At 37.7% G+C, this 21879-nt stretch overlaps 1 protein-coding gene across 1 annotated transcript in view; it reads left to right on the forward strand.

Annotated features, from left to right (window-relative positions):
• Positions 1-2084: 2084 nt before the first annotated feature.
• The window catches only part of XKR4 (XK related 4), a 477727-nt gene continuing 457932 nt past the window's right edge, over positions 2085-21879 (forward strand). The window contains exon 1 of the mRNA XM_036742362.1: positions 2085-2915. Within this exon, the coding sequence (XP_036598257.1) occupies positions 2092-2915 (824 nt within the window). The 5' untranslated portion in view covers positions 2085-2091. The remainder of the gene's footprint in view (positions 2916-21879) is intronic.

Below are 21879 nucleotides of genomic sequence, written 5' to 3' on the forward strand. Positions count from 1 at the left end.
CACTTGGGACAGCTTTGATGACTAATGAAAAAGTTGGTGGGAAACTAGTTACAGGGAAAATGTCATTTTTTCCTCTGCAAGTAAATGAATATAATTGATGCTCTCACTTGAAAATCGTGTCGCCTCACTTCCATTTCTGCTCTTTATAATCTGAGTCACTGCGTGGCAATAAGAATTACACTCCCTGGCTTTTACACTTGCAAAAGTTGAATGATGCAGACTTATAACTAAGTTTACTTTTGGGAAAGGTGATGGTACAGCACATTTCTTTCCTGGACCTTTTAGAATATTTTCAAACTCTAGAGTTATTATCATTCTTCTTCTTTTCCTGTGATAGTGAGTTAAGTTGATCCAGGGCTAAGTCCTTTTTGAAGTGACAGGAACATTTACTTATTCCAAAGCTTCTGTCTCTTTAAGAGAAAAAAAATTGAATGGGTGGAGAAGGTGGTTGAAGCTCTTTCAATTTAGCCACTTCCAGATGTTCTGGTCTAAGGGAAGCCCTCCTGCTGTCTCAGAGTCCTGCCCGGGTCCTAGCAGTCAGATCATCTACTAGCTGACAGACCTGCAAGAGCTTCACCACCTGCTGAGACAAAGTGGAAAACCCTGTCGCTCGGGCCAGCCACCCAGAGCAGTTACCGGGCAGGGCAGCGGTAGTCAGAGGCATGAAATAGCCACTGGGGCACAGTGCTTTAGTCAGGTGGCTTCAGCCTAGAAGAGAAGGGGTAGTGTACTAAGGTCGATCATGCCCTCTTTCAAGCCCTCTGCTCTCGGACCTCCACCTCTTCTTTCCTACTAAACACCCAGAAACCAAAGTCGGCATTTAACCCCTGACACCAGTTCTCCTCTGTTCTTGAAAAAACCTCTGACAGCAAGTAATTCCCCTGCCCTCAGAGGAATAGCTCGCTTTCCATCCCCAAGATCCCCTTCCCGGGGACCCTGTCCCGCCCTGCTCCTCCCCTCCCCTACTTCTGATTCTGTCCAGCCTCTCGGGTTTTGCCTTATGCAAGAGCAACGATTACCGGCAACGCGAAAGGTCCTTATCCACCTGCTCACCTCAGGGACTGAACACACATACATACATATACATACATTCGCACGCACGCACTCTAACACACAGTACAGAAACACAGTGACCTGCTCGCGACTAGAGATCCTCCACTATACTCCACCAGGTCAAAATCTCTCTCCCATACCTTGTATGATTCAAAATGCTACCTGGAACCCCCTTTTCCAGGTACCAAGAGCCCAGTGATGAATACAAAAGAGAGAGGACTTTTCTCCCTCGCCCACAAATGCACAAGCTGCTCTTCCACAACCCTCTTTTCCTCTCTCGGGTTTGATGCAGGGGACCCCTCCCTTCACCTCTTTCTTCTCCCCTTCCCCTGTTTCTAGCAAATCTACCAACCTCTTCCAAAATCCTCTACAAACAAGAGGGAATAGATAGTGTTGGCCCTACACACCTTGGCCTCTCTGGGATAAGGAAGGTCCCACTTCTCCACCCTTTTTTCCTCCTCCTCCTTCAGCTCCGGGGGGCCCTCCTTCCCCCTCCCCCTTTCGTACAGGGCTGGGAGCGGCAGCAGCTGGGAGAGAAGGGATGAGGTCATCCTCTCACTCGGAGTCAGCTGGTGGAGGAGAGAAAGAGGGAGGGAGGGAGAGGGGAGGAATGTACAGGTCCGAGGACCGCCGCCGCGGCTGCTGCTGCTGCTGGCGGCGGCGGCGGCTCGGACAGCAGCGGCAACCGGGAAAAGAGGGAGAAGAAGAAGAAAAAGAAGAAGGGGACTGGAAAGGGAGGAATAGGAAGGTTGGCTTGCTGTAGGCAGCCAGGCGGCGCTCCAGCTGGCGGAAGGGGAGCTGCTAGCCCCAGCCCAGATCCTACCTACCCAGCCAGCCAGTCAGCTAGGAAATCAGGGAGTGGAGTAGCAGCAGCAGCAGCAGTAGCAGAGGAAAAGGCGGAGGGAGGGAGTAAAGAAGGAAAGGGAGGGGAAGGAAGGAGGGGAAAGAGAAGAGAGAAAAAGGAGGTGGCTGGAGGAGGAGACAGCAGGGGGAAAAGGTGTCAGATAAAGGAGGGTTTTTCTCTGGTTTTAAGGCATCATGGCCGCTAAGTCAGACGGGAGGCTGAAAATGAAGAAGAGCAGCGACGTGGCGTTCACCCCGCTGCAGAATTCGGACCACTCGGGCTCGGTGCAGGGATTGGCTCCGGGTTTGCCGTCGGGGTCTGGAGCTGAGGACGAGGAGGCGGCCGGGGGTGGCTGCTGTACGGAAGGTGGTGGTGGTGGCTGCTCCCGGTGCTGTTGCTGCGGCGGCGGCAGCAGTAGTTCGGGCGGCGGCTCGGGGGTCTCTGGCGGCGGCGGTGGGGGGGGCTCCTCCTCGTTGTGCCTGCGTCTAGGCAGGGAGCAGCAACGCTACTCGCTGTGGGACTGCCTCTGGATACTGGCCGCTGTGGCTGTGTACTTCGCGGATGTGGGTACAGACATCTGGCTGGCAGTGGACTACTATCTGAGGGGCCAGCGCTGGTGGTTTGGACTCACTCTCTTCTTCGTGGTGCTGGGTTCCCTCTCTGTGCAGGTGTTCAGCTTCCGCTGGTTCGTGCACGATTTCAGTACCGAGGACAGCTCCACGAGCACCTCGGCGGCGGCGGCAGCAGCCACTGGTTCCTCTTCCTCTAGTTGCCCACAGCCTGCAGCCGACTGCAAGACGGTGGTCAGCGGTGGGTCTGCAGTCGGAGAAGGAGATGCTCGTCCTTCAACACCGCAAAGGCAAGCTTCAAATGCCAGCAAGAGCTATACCACCACCAACAGCAGCAACAGCAGCAGTGCCACCCGGGCCAGCGGCAAGAACAGGTCTGCGTCCTGTTCATTCTGCATCTGGCTCCTGCAGTCACTCATCCACATCTTGCAGCTCGGGCAAATCTGGAGGTACTGTATCAGGGGTGGAGGGAAAGAGAGAGGCTTGCTTCCAATATTATACGACCACCCACTTTCGGTTTTGCACTGTTATAGTTTGTGGTGATATTGTCTAAGTCGCACTTTCTTAGGTACTTCGGACACTTGCAGAGTCTGACGATTTTTTTTTTTAATTTGAAGCTATTACCTTGGGAAAAGAATAGAGAAGGGGAAAAGTGGTATTGATTACCCCACCCTTCCTCACTCTCCTCTTCTAGCTTTTTCACTTGCTACAGTCTCCTCCACCTTTTTTTTTAATTGATAATGCTTTGGTGAGTGGGAGGGGCTCCACTGAGAAGCTTTTAAATATATTTTTAATGTAGAACTTGTTAGATTTGGGAGTGCTGCATGGGCAGTTGTATTCCTTTTGTTCTTCCAGAAAATTTCTATTTCTAGTTAGATGTGATTGATCATCCATCAGAAGCGCTCAGGTTTTCAGCATTCTTCCTGTGATAACACTAGATTCGAAAGGAAAGTGCCTGGCAGATGCAGTTAGTTCGGTCTTTGCATGTGGATGTTGAGCTCTTAGTGTGATACCCCCCTTTTCCCTAGGTTGATGTAAATGACTACCATAAAAGTGTATGTTATGTGGATTCAGGATCACTTCTTTAGTTCATCAGGTTCTCTGTCATCACACTTGATTTCTAAACTGATTAAAAACCCATGAAGAGAGAGGCAGTGCCTGTATAAGTGGTAATGCTCTTTGGCACCTACTTGGTGGTTTTACTCTGTTAACATGAAACAGACTAAATAGCAATCTTCTTACTTATTGATCGCTTAAATTTTTAAATGGAAATACTAACCCTGAACTTGTTAGGTGAAAGAGTCCAGTTATTTCACAGATTTGGATATAGTATGCAAAGTGATTATTTTGGGTGATTTTCTTTTTTAAAGTTCTTTAGAAGCCTTTAAGAGCAACATTTCCCAATGTGTTGAATTCCATATATATGAAAGCATGTGAATAAAGATGTTAGTACTCCGAAATTTCTCAAATCTTCTTACTGAATGGATAGTATAGGTCTTTGTAACTGTGCCGTGAGTAAAAATAGGAAACGTCTTAGAAACTACATCTAGGGAGGAGACATGGTTCTGTACTTCACTGCACCAATATTCTGTTAAAACTCTCATTCCTTGTGACGTCTTTTGGAATAAGAACTTCAAATATGGTAAATGAATAGAGAAAGACCATGTGGAAGTAACTTTTAGACTCTGTGGAGCTAAGGAGTTATCTGAGTTTTCTGAATCCTTTCACTGAACACCACTGCTTGTAATTAAGAAAGTGATCACTCTGGCCCTCTACTAGGTTTCCTAGGGTGAAAGGGCTTCTGTAGAGACTGGTATAAAATGGTTAAGAATTACTTCTTTCCAGAAATCCCAGAGTTTTATTTTAAAAAGTATTTAGGCCACACAGTAACATAAGAGAACTTGAATTTTGATACCCTCACAGTTTGAATGCCTCATAATATTTTAAAATATCATTCTTAAATGTGAAAGTCCTATTTCCAATGGATTTAATGTTGCAGTGATTTATTTCTTTGAATTATTTTTCATGTTTATGTAGCCCCAAGTTCAACATGAAGCATCACCTATGGTATTTACCTTTGAATGAGTAATGCAAGCATTTAGTGATAACTAACACTACAATAGCAGATATTTCAAAAGTTTGGATTTTAACAACTTTTTGTGAAATTTAGACAATTTTTGCAAACTACTTTTCTTCAGTAGTATTCTGCATCAGATTTTATTTTTAGATGTATAGTAATGATTCAAGCACTTTACAACATAATGAAATTAAATAGAATTATTATTCTTAGAAGGCAGCTTTCTATAGAGAATCTTTTGCAAAGCTTTGTGAACTTCAGTAGTTCTTTTGATTATTGTACTTAAACTTTTCCAAATGAAAAGGGACATGGTTTCTCCTAATGAATAAGAAGGAAAAGTGAAAGGCTTTTACATATCAATGTTACACCATCTCCCAACTCTTATAGAGGGGGAGGTGGAAGTGGGGATGAAAAGCTATAACTGTCATATCGTGCCACAGCTGCGTAGTATATAGCTTATCTTGTAGGAATGGCAATGCTGATAGTTTAGTCCTCTTGCTAAACATTCATATAATCTTTTTCTTGGATGTCTCAGAGCATGCCAAAAGAATTTATGATCTTTTGGGAGGTAAAGCTGTTGGTGGACTTAATTTCTTATGTTGCTCCCACATTTTCAGGAAAATCAGTGAAATGAAGTAACCTGCTGTCCCACCTTAACATTTTCCATAAGATGTGGCTGATAATTATAGATAATTAAGATAGTCTGTTACAACTACACTCAAAGGCCAGTTAGCTTCTTTTGCACTTCACAAATCCTCATCTCCCAATTCTTTGGCTTTCCTTTATACTACCTAGTAGAGGAGAACAAGAGAAAAACTTAAACAACTGTATAGGAGGAAACATTCCCCTAAATTACATATTTTCCTGTTCTTTGAAGGGTTAAGCTAAAACTTTGGGAAAATACATTATTTTTACTAATTTAAATAAAATGGTACTTATTTGATTAAGATTATGCCATTAGCTAGAGGATTTTGCAATAGCCTAATTCTTTAAAAGAGTAAGAATTCCATTCACTCTTAAAGCTGTTGTGCAGAAGCCCTGAACTAAAAATACACAACAGTACCCAATGGGCCAAAGAACATGAGGTCATTATTCATGTTTTAGAATGCTACTTTCTCTGATCAATAAAATAGATTTTAGCTAGCTTGGTAACTTTTTATTGTAAGTGATTTCATGAAATTCTAGTTATTTTAGGAGACTGGGAAAATTCTGAAAGCCATCAGGGAAAAAAAAACTCTTTGAAATGATATCAAAATGCTGATTTGGCTGGAAATTGTCATTTGGAGTATTCTAGTCAAGATTCATATTTATTTATGCATTTCTTACAGATGCAATTGCTGTAAGCAATGATACATATTCATTTTAATTAAAGCTCACTAATGGGAAATTAATGGTGGTTTTTAATGTTGCATGGGGTGATCCTGGGAAAGAGCTATTTGAAATAATGAAAGTGAACTTTTCCTGCCATAATAATTATGGCTACAAAAGAACTCTGTTAATGAATGAAAAAGTAACATTCTTCCTTCTTGTTCCTTTTCTCTGATTTCAACAACTTATTAGGGGTGGAATTTAGTCCACAAGAAACCCAGTATCTCATGGAAATGTTTCAATCAGCTATGGACCAGGTTGAGAAACCTTTTTACAAATGACTCATTGACAGTAATTTCTCTTTTAGTTAGTCAATAAGCATTTATTGAATATCTGCTATGTGGAAGGTGGAAGGCACAATGCTAAATGCTAGGGATACAAAAAAAAAGCAAAAGGCAGTCCCTGCTCTCAAAAAGCTTACAGTCTAATGAAGGAGACAACATGGAAACAATTATGTACAAACAAGACATGTACAGAATTAATTGGAAATAATCAACAGAGGCAAGCATTAGCATTAAGGTGGATCAACAAAGACTTCTTATAAAAAATAGTATTTTAGCTGGGATTTGAAGGGAGCCAAGAAGCAGAGACTGGGTGGGTAGAAATATTCTAGGCAGGGGAGACAGACAGCTAGTGAAAATGTTTGGAATATGGAGATGGAGTGTCTTTTGCAAGGAACAGTAAGGAGGCCAATTTTATTGAATCTCAGAGTACATGAGGGAGAGTAAGTATAAGAAGACTGGAAAGTTAGAGGCCAGGAACCAGTCGGTAAAAGGTTTTGGATACTAGATGGAATTTTATATTTGATCCTGGAGGTGATAGGGAGCCACTGAAATTAATAAACACCTCTTTGTAAGATTTATACTAGTTCTATCTAGTCCACAGTTTTTGAATTTTAAAAATGTATTCTTGCCATTTTAGTCATAGTTTTTTTAGTAAAGGAAATTATTTATTGTAAACAAGATATAAAGTATAACATAAAGATATTGTATAAATCTTAATGTAGTCACAAGAATATTTTTGACATTACAACAAAACTTTTCTATAATGTTTCCCATGGGACCAAGTTAAGAAAGAATCTGATGAGGTCAAATTGCTTTTTGGCCTTTATCTGAATGTTTAAAAATTAAGCCTGATACATGCAAAAAAATGTTAAATGAAGGAACAATATAATAAAAATTTCATTGTATACCAAACAGTTTACTTTGCTCTACTGTGTATAATGTCTATGATACAACAGGATATAAATAGGAATATTAATATTTTTAGAATTAACAATTTTATGTCAATAGAAATAATGTTAACAAAAAATTATTCCTGTCTTACCCTACCCTATCCTAAAAACTCCTATAAATAGGACAGACTTTTTATTGTCCTTTTGTAAGCTCAAAAAAAAAATACCCCCCACTAGCTTTCTAGTTCAATTGTATCCTTATTACATAAGGATATTTTACCTATAATAGAATGATCTTTCAAACAGTAATTTATTCTTGATGTCGCTTTTTAAAACTGCAAGATTTTTAATCTTCAGATATTTTTAAACAAAGTACAGTGTATCTCAGAGTTTACAGAAAACTCATTAGTATGCAATTTTCAAATCTATACCAGAAACGGCAGTCATAGTTAGGAGGGAAATTGGCATACTTAGTACCTCTACATTTTCTTCAGGAACAGATATGGTGAGAAAATAAATGATATTTGTTCATTGTCGCCCTAATACCTTGAACTTTTATGTCAATTGTCCCAAACAATGATGGCAGGCAAGAAAAATAGTTACATGCTTAGATTATTTCCTCAGTGATGCCTAACACTGACCTTGGTAAGCATAAATCCTTCATAATTAGCAGGAATTTTGTTGAATCACAAGTTGCTACAGACCTAAGATGTGATGGTATAATATTAATGATAAGTTCTTCTATATTCTTTCCTAACTAATTCACATCTGTTGTGTGTCCAGTTTTGGCCAGCACATTTTAAGAAGGATTGAGAAGTTAGACTACCTTCAGAGGAGGGTACCTATAATGGTATGGGGGACTCGAAAGGAGACTGCTACAAAAGCATGGCTTGAAAAAAAAGTTCAGCTAATCTGGAGAAGATTGATGATAGAGGAGAAACAAAAACCATCTAAAAATATTTAAAGATCATAATATGTGGAAGAAAGATTCTTCTTGTCTTTCTTGGCCCTGGAGAAGAGAACTGGGGCCCAAAGTGGAAGTTAAAAGGAGATAGCTTTTTTAAAAAATTCTAATAGTTAGAATTGCCCCAAATTAGAATGTTCAACCATTGGTGAAAGAAGAAAAATAGCTGAATGAGTTCTCTGTCACTAGAAACTTTCAAGGAAGGATTAGTTGACTTTATTGGGAATTTTATAGGAAAGAAACAACATTGTTTTTGTTTCATTCCATTCCATACTTCTGGGTGTCTCTGGTTAGTTTAAAGCCCCTTTCCATGGTGTGTTTCCCTGATGTTCTGGTTAGTCTATGCCACAAATTTGGCCAAGAAAATTATCCCTAGAATGGATAACAACATGATGCCAAGTCATTAGAAAATAGCTCTGGGCACAGAAGAAAATGCCTAGGAAAGTGTAGAAAATTTTTTAAAAAAGGAAAAATAGACAAGCCAATGGGAAAAAAAACCATTATCAATTGTTTGTGTGTTAGCTTACCACTGGGTTTTACGTGTATCATGAAAGATTAGTGTCACCTGTCTTTTTGTTGAGTGGATATTTCTTATACACTTGTCTTCCCTTCCACAAAGCCTCCTGAAGGAGTTAAAATGTTAGCTAGTTCTGAAGCCAAATTTTCATTCCTCATCTGCCTCAGGCATCTCTCTTCCACTAATAGAACTCTTTATGATTTCAAAGGTGCCTTCTGGTGTGAGTGTGTCAATAGACAGAGACTGATATGAGAACTACCTTCCCAAAAGAACCAATTGAGTAATAATATTATTTGTTAAGTGATATTGCTTAGAAAATAAAGGGTTGGTCTTGTTCTTTGAATTTGAAATTCATTTTTAGATTATCATTGGGGAAAGCTAGGCTTCACTTTCTTGATGTTTGGAGCAACTAGGTGCTCCAGAATAATCCCATGCCATTCTATATGCCTTTCAAAATACAGCCATATTTATATGTCACTTGATCCTCACAACTCTGTGAAGCAAGGAAAGAAATTGTTAATATCTCCATTTTATATATGTAGGGACCAAGGAGCAGAAAATGTTTGACTTCCCTAAAGTCATAGGGTCCCATTAGCTTATCTGGGTCCAGGGCTAGGACCCATTAGCTTGATTCCTACTATTGTTCTTTTTCTGCCAGACTCAACTACCATATACTTGGTCTCTCGCTAACTAGAAAGAGCAATCAGAGAGTTTGTTTGTAAACATGTAGTCGTGCCTCTTTGTAATCTCTTCACTGGTTTATGGATAAGAGTCTTCCCAACAGGTTCACAAATCTATGTAAGTTCTCCAAATGCTAGGCTTGGTATTTCCATTTTAGCTGATGGATATGTAAAACCTCATGCAACTCTACAGCTCCCCATGCTTTTATGTTAGCTTCTCAATGCTGGCTCTTTCAGGGACTGTTTGTGTAAATTATGTAAGGATCCTGAGTACTAGAGATACCTATTTCAGTATCACTGATTTAAAGGGTTTCAATTGCTTTAACCTAGTTGAACTACATATGCACTGTTTTACTCATGAGATAGAAGGAACATATTTATCATACAGATTATTATCCATGAGAGTGGCAAATTCTTGCCAGAAACAGATGGATATAGAGGCCACTAATAATTAGTATTCTTAAACATCTATATATTATTTGCCTTCTGTTTGAGGAGTATCTGTGAATTCTGGATTCCTTGCCCAAAACACATGTGCTCGGTTATTTGCTTCTAACTCTTCTTGATGCTTGAGTGTTAATTCCTTAATTGCCCATTATGTTTTCTACTTTTTTGTGGAGAGAGAAATTCTAAGTTTACGCTTTTAAATAATATTGCCACTATAAGAATAAAATATAACCACTGTCCTTTCATGGAATTGTTTGATGTAATTTCATAGATACAATTGTTTTCTTCTTTTTGAGGTTAAAGAGAGCTTGTGAGAATAAGGATAGAGGATTAAAATTGGGTTAATTCTTTTTTTTGTTATTGTTTAAAACTTTAGACTTAAAAAAGATGAAATAACAGAAGAAATGAACCTTTGAAGAGTTCCAGTTACATAACGGTATTATCTATATAAGTGTTGAAATGAAGATTTTATTTGGCTTTGCATGGGAAAATATTTGTAGTTCCCTTGGTATAATCCCATCTAAGTATATAAAGACATTATAAATGTTAGCATTCAAGAAAAATTTAGATGAATACACAAGCATTATAATGTTATCTGTTTGATTTTATAAAATTGGTTCACAGTAATTCACATTGGGAAAACATTTCCTGCCATTGCCTAATCTTATATTTAATTTCTTCACACTATATTATTGTCAATGGAGGACACCAACTTTAAGAATGACTGTGGTTGATAATCCAGTGGAAAACAGCAAACATGATGGATAACACTTCTAAGATGGTGGCATGACCATATGTATTTGTAGATATGGCCAAAGATATAACTCTCTTTTCCAAGAAAGATTGGTTAGCCTTGTTCCCCATCTGTCCTCTTAGGCTGCTAATAAAAGTGAATCAGGAAATTAAAGGAAATAGTTTGAAAACTAGGCAAAATACTCCTAAATCTACCTAGGTTGTCTGAAATTACCAACATTTATTTTTCATAATTGGAGCTAAATATCACAAGGAGTTGGGTCTCATCAGGGCAGCTGCATCTGAATGGCTACATCTGCCCTCCTGGCAAGAATTGATAAATAATGCATTCTTCTTGGGGAAAATATGAGTTAATGTTTTTTTTTGCAGTCTTCCTTTCCTAATATGTGAATGTCTAAGCACACAACTGGACAGTAAATGGTAAATTTTGATGTCTGTTCTACTCTTCTTTGCCTATATAGAGGCAGCTTGCGGATAGATGTGTCATAGTGAAGTGAGGTCTTTTATTTTTGGTCTTTTCTAACTATAAGAGGATGTGGAGATTGTCCCAACTTGGAAGATCAATAGCAGACTCATAGTGAACCAACTTGTGAAAGTCTCCTTTTAGAGAGTTGTTAATTTTAGAGGCACTATGGCAGAGTAGAGAAAACAGTAGATTGGGAATCAAGAGACATGAATTCTCATTCTTGATCTCACATTTCATTTTGTCCAATTTGATTTTTCTTATTTTTTAATTAAACAGCATTTTACAATTTAATCTATACCTTCCACTATCCACTGAGCAAATAAAAAAAGAAAAAGAAAGTCCTCAATAAATAACTTCATAGTGTAGCAAAACGAATTCCCATGTAAGCCATGTCTGTAAATGTATGCCCCCTTCTGTATTTCATCACCTCTCTGTCGTGAGGTGATTGGCATGTTTCATCTTCATCCTTTTGGTCTTCTGCCTTATCATGGCATTGCTCCGAATTCTAAAGTCCTGAAAAAGTTATTTTTCTCTGTAACATTAACATTGTGCAAATTATTTCTACTAGTTTTCATCTTGGTCTTTATTGGTTCATAGAGATCTTCAGAATTTCTATTAAAATTGTCCACTTCATCTTTTCTTATTGAACGATACCAATTCCATTTAATTCTTGTTCCAAAATTTGGTATAATAAAAAAACTTTCTCAACCAGGAAGAACTTTCCTAGTGTTTCCAATATCTGGCAAATGAAAATAGAGATGCAATAAATATTTTGTACAAACACATCCTTTTCCTTTCTTTGTTTTCTTTGGGGGTACATGCCTAATAAGTAGAATTTCTCAGACAAACGGTATGCTCAGTTTATTCATTTTCTGAACATGATTTCAAAATGCTTTCCAAAAATGGCTGGACTCATTCGTAACTATATCAATACTGCATTTAAGTACCTGTTTTCCCATAGCACCTTTATCACTTTTTTTTCTTTTGTCATCTTTTCCACTCTGATGGGTATGAGGTGGAACCTCAAAATTGCTTTCATTTGTATTTGTATAATTATTGGTGATTTAAAGCATTTTTCATAGGACTGCTGATATCTTGGATTTCTTCATTTGAAAACTGCCTATTCATATCCTTTGACCATTTACTTATTGGGGAATAATTATTAGTCTTATAGATGTGAATGAGTTCCTTATATATTTGGATATGGACTTTTGTCACAGAAAATTGTGGCATTTTAATGAACTTTGGATGAGTAGGTTATAAGTAGGTGGAGTTATCATCTTACTGAAAGATGAAGGTAATTCAGGCATAGAGAAGTGCATGAGCAAAGGCATGGAGGGAGGTGAGAAAGTATGGTTTATATTTGTGGGATGATGAATGATTCACTTTGGTACATTTATGCATATCTAGCTTTTACAGCAGATGAATTACCACCTTCATTGCTTTCCTTAGAGTCACTGTACATCAACTTGAGTTTTGTAAAAAAAAAAATACGCCTAAGCTATCTATGATGAATGGTTCCATAAGTAGTGAAATTAGCCCTTTGAAAGTCAGTCAGCAGGAATTTTTAAAGTTCATGCTAAAGTTCCAGGCACTGTGCTAAGTGCTTTGGATACAAACGCAAAAAGCTGTCCCCAACTTCAAAGAGCTTATATTCTAATGGAGACCATTGATGGTAAGGATAATTCATACATAAAACTATCATGAATATTTGTTTAACCTAACTTGAAAAATAATTCCCATATTTCAAATTTCGTATTCAAATAGTTTACTCAGTGTAATAATTCTAAATTTAAAAAAGAAATGATCTTAAATGAAATTCTGGGCTATTATTAAATATATAAAATGTGTACCCCCAAAGTTAAATTTATCATTTTCTCATCTTTCTGTCATTGGGGAATATACCCTTGTACTTCCTCTAATCATAAACAGAAGCAATAATAAACACACTTAAAGACTGATCATTTGTGTCACTGATGGTGCTCTTGTCTAGACAAAATTTCCTATGAAATTAAAAGCCAACCCTGAGTTATGCAGTCATTGATTCAATCAGTTGCTAATTAAATTGCAGCTCTTAGAGAATTGTGGTCAGATACTATTCTTCTCAAAGAAAAGAGATATGTTCAGACAAGTGTTCCAGGACTTAGCATAGTGCCTAGTATATAGTTGTTGTTGTTGAGTCATTTTAGTGGTGTCTCACTTTTCATGACCCCATTTTGGGGTTTCTTAGCAAAGATAATGGAGTGGTTTGCCATTTACTTCTCCAGCTCATTTTACAGATGAGGAACTGAGGTAAACAGGCTCAACTGATTTGCCCAGGGTGGCACAGCCAGTAAGCATCTGAGGTCAGATCTGAACTTAGGTCTTCTTGACAGGACTGGCTCTCTATCCACTGTGCCACTTGGCTGCCCTAGCATACAGTAGGAATTTAATAAATAATAATTGACTGATAGAAGTGACTTGAGAATAGTTAAGCTAGGTGGTCATCTAGGACATAGCATGTCTGGGGAATTTAATGAGCAGTATCATTTTTATAAATGCATACATCTTAATACCAGGCAAATCTCATTCATATGCTACATAGGTATTTTTATTTATCATTGTCTATCAGCTCACATGTATTACAGTGACTGACAGCTACCAGTGAAGAGTAGGACAAGATAGACAACAGGAATAGTTTTCAAATAATAATAATTAATATTTTATGGCAGTTTAGAGTTTTCCAAGTGTTTTAATACGTTATTTCATTTGAATCTCACAATGACACTGAGTTGACTATCTCAGTTATGATTATAATTTTCATTTTCCTGATGAAGAAAATGAAGAGCAGAGTGGTTAAATACTTGCCCATGATCATAGAACAAGTGTCAGAGACAGGATTCAAACCTAGGTTTTCCTGACTGAGGACCTTGGATAAAGTCTATAGATTTCTTGTGCCAGCTGAGGATGTACTATATTCTTGCCTAAGAATAAAGTATTGTATTAACATTTTCTGAATGGGAGTAGTTAGTTTTTCTAGGCTATCAGAAATCAATTATTGGAAGAAAAAAATCAACCCATTTACAGCTTGTTTTGGGCAGGGTTTATTAGACAAGATTCTCATTCCATTTTGATAAAGAGGAATCCTTTTTTTTTTAAATGAGATATGTGTAAAGCCCTTTCCAAACCTCAAAGTGCCATATAAATACTGGCTGTTTTCATTAGAAACAAGTAGGTGGCTCAGTGAATAGAAAAGTAGATTCAAAATCAGAAACATCTGAGTTAAAATCCAATTTCAAATACTAGCTATCTGAGTGATCCTGGGCAAGTCACTTAAACTCTGCCTGCCTCAGTTTTCTCATCTGTAAAATGTGGATTATAAGAACACTTGCCTCTCAGGCTTGTTCTAAGGATAAATTGAGAAAATATTTATATACCTTAAACAACACTTATTATTATTAATTGTTTACAGAATGTGGTGAGTGATGGTTAGTCAAAGGGATCATACATACAATTAAGGGTACATCTGATATGGTTTAGTAATCCAAAAAGAGCTACCCCCAGTGAAAGGCAGTCTTAAAGTATCAGAGAAAGCATTAGTTGGACTATATAAGAAAGTACATTTTGTTTAAAAACAAGGAAAAAAACTTTCTAAAGTTCCATTATGGGAAATTCCATCTGTGAGATTTGAAAAACCAATTGATCTTCTCTTTCTGTGGCTCATATAATCACCATAAATAGACTCCAGATGTTTCTCTGAATTTTTCACTTTTCCTGTTCTACAGCCTGTGAACAGTCTGCCATCAGAATCTGGGTGACAATTGTATTGGGGAAAGTGAAAACATAGGGCTCTGATTTCTGGTCTCAACTGGCTTTATTTTTTATTTTTTACAATAGCAATGGGAAAAAATAGAAATGGGAAAAAAAGAGTTTCAATAGTTAAAAAGGAGTCTGGTGTAGTAGAAATGGCATTGAACTGGAAACTAGGAGACCTGATTTCTAGTCTTGGCTTTCTTATTAACCAGATATGTGACTTTGGGGCATATCATTTTTCCTCTCTGGGCTTCCATTTTTTCACCTGCAGAAAAGAGATTTGGACAAAATATATGATAGATATGTAAGGTGATTTCTAGCTCCAGATGTTTGTGGTTTGGTCACTTTTGCACTCCTTAATTCATTCCCAGTTATTTAGAGTCAAAATTTTTTTTATTTACAATAACTACCTTTTCCTATCAGTCAATCCAGAAGGGTTCCCACCTGACCCCACCCCACATACACACACACTATGACTGATTTGAGATACCTGGATATACACCTGTAACATAAACCTGGACATATGCACCTGGTTGTTCAGTCTTTCAAATAAATGCATATTATCAGTTAGTAGGAGTTGTAACAGGAGAAATATTTTAATCTCTCATTACATTAGGAAGAACAAAACCTATACTGAGCTATGGTCTTCATACTTTTATTAGCAAAAAACTAAAGAACAAATTAGTTATGTGAACACCCATGTTACTGCCACTAAAAATAACCAATAAGGACAATAGTACATTTAAGAACAGCAATATATAGCCACTTAAAACTGGTATCCATGAGAAACGAGTGAAGAGGAAAAATTGTTGTTTAAGTCATACTTTCACTTAAGAAATATGTTTACATCCCTTAGAAATGATTGCTCCTGTGCTCAGTGATTGCCTTATAACAGAAGGAGAATATTTTCCCACACATATATCAAAGAGAGAAATTATTCTTACAATCAAAACTTTAAAAAGACAAAGGTCTAATTGCACAATGGTTCAAATATAAACAATCCCAGAGTATATGCTTCAAATGAGATCTCTTCAAAAAGAACTATGTGTACTGAAAAAAAATTAATCCTAAGCTTCATTTAACTTTTATGCAACCCAGATTTTGACCATATTTATGTTATAAATGTCCCAGGTGACAAAAGAACAACACGGATTCATGAAACAGATCAAATTGGAACGGGTCAGTGTACTGAGAAAATTTTTAATGAAGCATGGTCATAATATCAAAGTTTGTGAATATGACAAAATTCCTATAGAAAAGAAATAAAATCAAAAGAGGGTTTGAAGGGCAAAAAAAGTCAAGGATTTGAAAAGCCATCTAGAATTCCAAATTTTGGAGACTAGGGATAGAAGTTTTAGACTAGGTATAAGGAACTTGAGGGGCATGAACAAGCAAGTCAGTGTCCAGATGGTCAAAGCCCTGGCACAGGATGCTACCAGTGGTTAGGAATGGGAGAATCAGACAAGGAAAGAGAATAGTTATTCAATTCCTGAGCAAGGGAGGACTCAGGAATCTAGGGAATCCAACATATCAATCATGATCGGAGATGAGAAATTGATACAAAGAGCTGCAAGAAGGGAGAGATCCAGCTGGAGTAGTCAGGCAAAGCTTCACAGAGGAGAAGGCCATTAAACTAAGCAGTGAAGGACATATTTTATCAACTTGTTGAAAAAAATTAAATAGACCATATAGTGACATAATTGATTGCTTAGAGGTTAGCCTCAATGATAGGCGGTAATAAGTGCCGAATAGGTGAAGAATGGCAAAAACGAATGCATTTTATTTCTCTTGATAAAGTCAATAAATACCTGAGTAGTTCTGACATTCCATAATTTCTTCAATGCAGATATTCTCTACGTTGGTACAGAGCAAGTGTTTTATTAAGTTAAACAATGTAAATATTCCTTTTAACCAACTCAACATTGCAGATAGTAATAATAATCATATTAGTAAGTCAGTTCTTAGTTTTCCAAATAGAATTCTATAAGAAAAAAATTGCCTAAATCCCAAATTTCCAAATTTGAGCTCTCATATTGCAGCGTGCCTTTTCATTATTCAGGAACTGGATTGCTGAAGCGGATGATGGGAGAGGTGAATCTAAGACTAGGCCTCTATAATGGAAAATGATAGATCAGTAAAGAATTAGGCTAAGAGCATCCAGGGAGAGAAAAGAAGTAAATAGCCAGGAAGTGAAAGGGAGAGTGAGGTGATGGTATCTCATCTGAAAAATGAAGTCATTGATAAGTGAAGCCTGTGCTGGACTTTCAGGTAGAGTAAAATACTGATTTTCTTCGTTCTTACAAAGACACTGAAGTGGAACCAAGCCAAGGGATATGGGGAAAGTCATCTGTGGTAGTGCCTGGCTCAGCAACAGAGTTCCTGACATCAATGGTGTTTCATATTTAGTTTAATCTCCCTCTTTAGAATGTCTCTACTGCCCTGCATTAAAAAAGAAGTTCCTTGTGGCTAGGCATTATTTCTTTCATTGTGTTTACATTCCTAGAACCTAGTGCAGTGCCTGGCACATAGTAAGTGATTAACAGATTCTTGTTGACTGATTTAGTGGATTTCTTGGCATCCATAATTGGAACAGATAAGTATAAGAGAAGTGCCTTCTGTGTTCCAGGTACTGTCCTAAACACTTTACATATATTATCTTATTTGACCCTCACAACCATCCTATGAGTGTGATTATTATCTCCATTTTACAGTTGGAGAAACTGAGGCAGAAAATGGTTAAGTGACTTGCCCAGGGCCATACAGTTAAGCATCTGAGGCCAGATTTGAACTCAGATCTTCCTGATACCAGGTATAGAGAATCTATCCATTGAACCACCTAGATGAGGTTGGAAGAGAATAGAGAAAATAGTTGATCTAGACTTGGAATATAAGCCTCTATCAAAGACATGGTTACGTGTTTTCTTTAAGCTACGGGATGCTAGTATGCCATTCCCTCCCACCCACTGCCAAGATTACATTGTGTTTATTTTTATGTATTTATATTTGTACTAGTGTCTCCTCCAATACTAGAATATAACTTCCTCGGGGGTAGGGATTGTTTCATTTTTATATTCGTATCCCCAGCACCAAGTACAATTCTTGGAACATAGCAGACCCTTAACAATTGCTTATTGAATATTTGACAAAGAATATAGACATTCTCAATTTTACTTCAGGATTCCAATGACTAATGTATGATATGAATTTCATCTAATTTTGTGGAATGATAGGCCTATAATAGATAGCTGCACCTGTACAATAAATCTAATGGCCACACTTCTAATGTAATAGTATAGCACTTGTCTTCCAAATGAGAAAATTAGTGTTCAATAATATCACTAAATATGTCAGTGTCTTGAATTTTGGAGCAAAGATACAATGGAACGATACATCAGATATTCTACACGTGTGCAGATACGTTATCAATCGGATTTTCTTTCTCAATAAATAAAATTGTGGCTTTTTCCAGAAATGCATGTTTTTCAAAGTAATATTTTAAAAATGTTCCTTTTGTGCAACAGCTGGTGTTGCCATGCCATCAGTTGTGTTGCTAGGGCTCCTCCTCCCCTCCCCGCATCCCCATCTGTGCGTGGAGATGTAACTGTTCAGTTCAGTGTTTTAAATTGTTTCCATGGACTGGCACTAAATTACCTTTGTTTCATCAAATTCTTCAGTAGGTGTGGCCACCTTGATGAGTTTTAGCTATCAGGGTACACTTGTCACAGACTAACAGAATATAAAGCTAGGAAATTACATTCAAAGTTGTTTGTTCTGATCCTTCATTTTGTAAGTGTGTAAACTGAGAGTCATAGGAACAATATCCTGAAGCCTACCAGGTGTGGGGAACCTGCAGCCTTGAGGTCACATGTGGCCCTCTAGGTCCTCAAGTGCAGCCCTTTGACTGAATCCACACTTCCGCAGGTTCCCCACCCCTGGAGCCCCATTCAAGTGAGGCCATTTTTTCTTTTAAAAGTATTGAGTCCTTCCTCAAGACTTAATTGGTTCAGGAAAGTAAGGCTTCAGATTCCTGGCGGATTAAGTATAAGAAGCCATTATAGGAAGAGTCAGCAGCTCCTCCCTCAGGTTTCTAGCCAGCAGACCAGCATTGCCAATACCACAGCAGAGCAGGGAAGCTATGACCAACTCCTATATCACTGCTATATCTCTTCCTGGAATCCTTTCCCTGTTATGACTAGGTAAGCCTCCTTTTGTTAACTGTTGGGTTATTTCAGCATCTCATTTTGTTCCCATCTCAAAGTGAACTACCAGATCAGCTTGAGTTCTATTTGACCCTTGAGTCAATGGAACTTTACTCAAGCCATGAGGGAAAACCAGCCTGGATTTTCTTGGGACAGAGAGGCATCATGCTTCAGTGGGAAGAAACCTGGACTGCTTGGGGACTCCGTTCTTCCCTCAACTTTGTCAAAGTCTGCGGACATCATTTACTTCATGGATGGGCTTCAGTCTCCTTAACTTTGAAGATGATAGTCTCTGAGTTCCCTTCCAAGCCTGCTATTTTTTTTTTGAAATCTGTTAGCTATATATACTATTGAATCATTTGATGCTTTACCAGATACCCGGTGGGGGAATAATTGTTTTTTTTTTTCTTGAACTGGGCTAATTTTCAACTAAGCAACTCAGGGGATCAGTTCCCCACACTTTCACATGCAGCTTGTGGATCAATATTATTCCTGATATGTGACTTCCTTCTGTCACCCTGAGGCAAAAATAAATGTTTCTGTTTTAAATTTTGTAGCAGTAATGAATGCTAATTATTTTGCATTCCCCGTGGATAGCAGACAATTGACCTGCATTTATGCCTTATTTCTTAATACAGTCATACATTACATAGACTGGAACTCTCCCTTATATGCGTTCATGAATTACGAATTCAACTCTAAGCACATAAGGCTAAACAGTGCTGTCAGTCACATCTCTTACTGAGACCAGCAAGATTTGAAGCTATATGACATAATTCCAAATTCAACCTGTACAACTCATTTCAAAAGAGCAACTTTGCAAACACTCCACCATTAGCCGTGTAGGGAAGACTGATTACCATATATATTCAATTCAACTTTCCAGGATTAGATACGTTTAGCATAAGTATGGTCAATACCAAATGTCTATTTTCCAATCAGAAAAAGTACTCTTATTCCTTTTTCTCAATGCACCAAATACTCATGGATCAGAACTGTTTTTATAAGTGAATACCAACTGACATTTAGTCATATTTCTATTTGTATTCTCTGTTTTTTATTCTTGGTTTAATGGCATCACTGCAGATTACAATTCCTCCAGAGGAACTAGGTAATTTCCAAATGTTTTTTTTCATGTGCACGGCAAAAAAAAAGTCTCATTTATCAGAAGATCTTATCCCACCTTAGAGAAATGGGGATAATTACACCAATAAGATCTTTTCCTTCCAGCCACACATTGGCTTCAGGGTTATGTAAGGTCAGGATTCTCTTTGCCAGAGCAGAGATGAGGTAATTAAGCTTAGATCCAGACAACCCAGAATTTGACATTCTCTATTAGCAAAAGAACAAAGTGAAAGTATTTAAGTGAATTTGGGCCCAGTTCTCATTAAAGATTCTGATAGTACCAGTTAAAACTCTATTTAACGAGTTTATTGGAAAAGGCATAAACATAAACAGACTTAGGAACATGTTAAATAAAGATGCACTGTAAATAGAGGCTGGGTGATTAAAAAAGATTTACCAGAGTGAAGCTAAATACAGTATAGTGGATAATTAATGGGGCTGAGACAACTCAGTAATAACCACCCTGAACTTTTACAATGGTGCATTAACATATATGTGTGTCAGAAGGAGGGATTGCCTTTACAATCAACAACAGTTTGCTAGGAAATTTTACCACTGAGGTTAATTAGGGACTCATGGTAATAGAAGATGTTCATTAACTTACTGAGCCAAAGGTGAGGTGTACTATTTAACTGTGCCATTCATTCATGGGTTCTTTTTGGTTGTTGAACCTAAGTGTTGTTCAGTTGTAATTTAGACCTTACCTTGTCTTGGTTCCCCTTGATGTAAGTGGCACTTCGTATCAGGTAGGAGTTAACTTCCTTCTTTTGGAAAGTGAACCTACCCTACAATTCCATAGTAGATATCAAGGCTTAGACTTCAATGAGAACTTCCCCTGCCCATGTTACTATAGTAAATCAACAATTCACTCAACAATCATGAATCTATAAACCATTCAATAATCATTTATTATTTAAAGTCTTTAAATAGTCTGGACCATGAAAAAAGTGAGAGACGAGGTGGTGAAGTGGAAAGCATGTGGATTTTGGGGTCAGATTTCTGTTCTTCCATTTATTACCTGTGTGATGTTGGGCAAGTCTTTTCTTGCCTCTCAGTTCTGTTTCTTCATCTGTAAGATGAAGAAATCAGTCAAAAAGTCAAGCATTTATTAAGTGCTTACTATGTGCCAGGCACTGCAAAGTCAGATTAAATGACCTCTAAATTCTTCCTCCGAAATCTATGATCCTGTGAAAATGTTAGTTACTGGGCCAATAAAGTCCATCAAAGCAGGATTTTGTCAACTTTGCAAATGTCAGTTTAGGCTTCATGGCCTAAATGCTACCAAATGAATGTGATTTTTTTTTCTAGTGTAAGGAATGTCAGAACTATAGTCAATTTTAGGCATTTGTTGCTCAAGTATTCTTAATGGTACATAGAAGGGGCCATTATCTCACTAACATTCCTGGCCATGGAAAGAAGCTGAGAAAAAATATGAAATATGTAAAATTACTACTACAGGTGATAAAGTGCTGCAATTTTATATTTTTGCCTGATAGAAAATTATCCCGTGAAGACTTTGTAGCTTCCATTTATTGTAGCTCTTTCTACCTTCTGGTGCCAAGCAAAAAACATTCTTAGTTATCAATTTTTAAAAAACAGAAAGTGATCCTCTTCGTGTACCTCTCCCCATTGATAAAAACTTACAGTTGACAACCTAGTAACAGTTTATTTAACTGATCAATGTAGAGAACCACAGCTTGACCAAACTGCTTTGGCCTGAATCATAGAGTTTGACTATTTCCATTGGTCAGATAATTTATACTTCCTTTTTTTGTTATTTTTTGTAACACATATCAAGGTAAAGTGTGATAGGTCACATGTATCCATCCATTATTTCATTTGCCAAACTTT

The sequence above is a fragment of the Trichosurus vulpecula genome, chromosome 1 (assembly GCF_011100635.1).
Source record: "Trichosurus vulpecula isolate mTriVul1 chromosome 1, mTriVul1.pri, whole genome shotgun sequence".
Classification (NCBI taxonomy): domain Eukaryota; kingdom Metazoa; phylum Chordata; class Mammalia; order Diprotodontia; family Phalangeridae; genus Trichosurus; species Trichosurus vulpecula.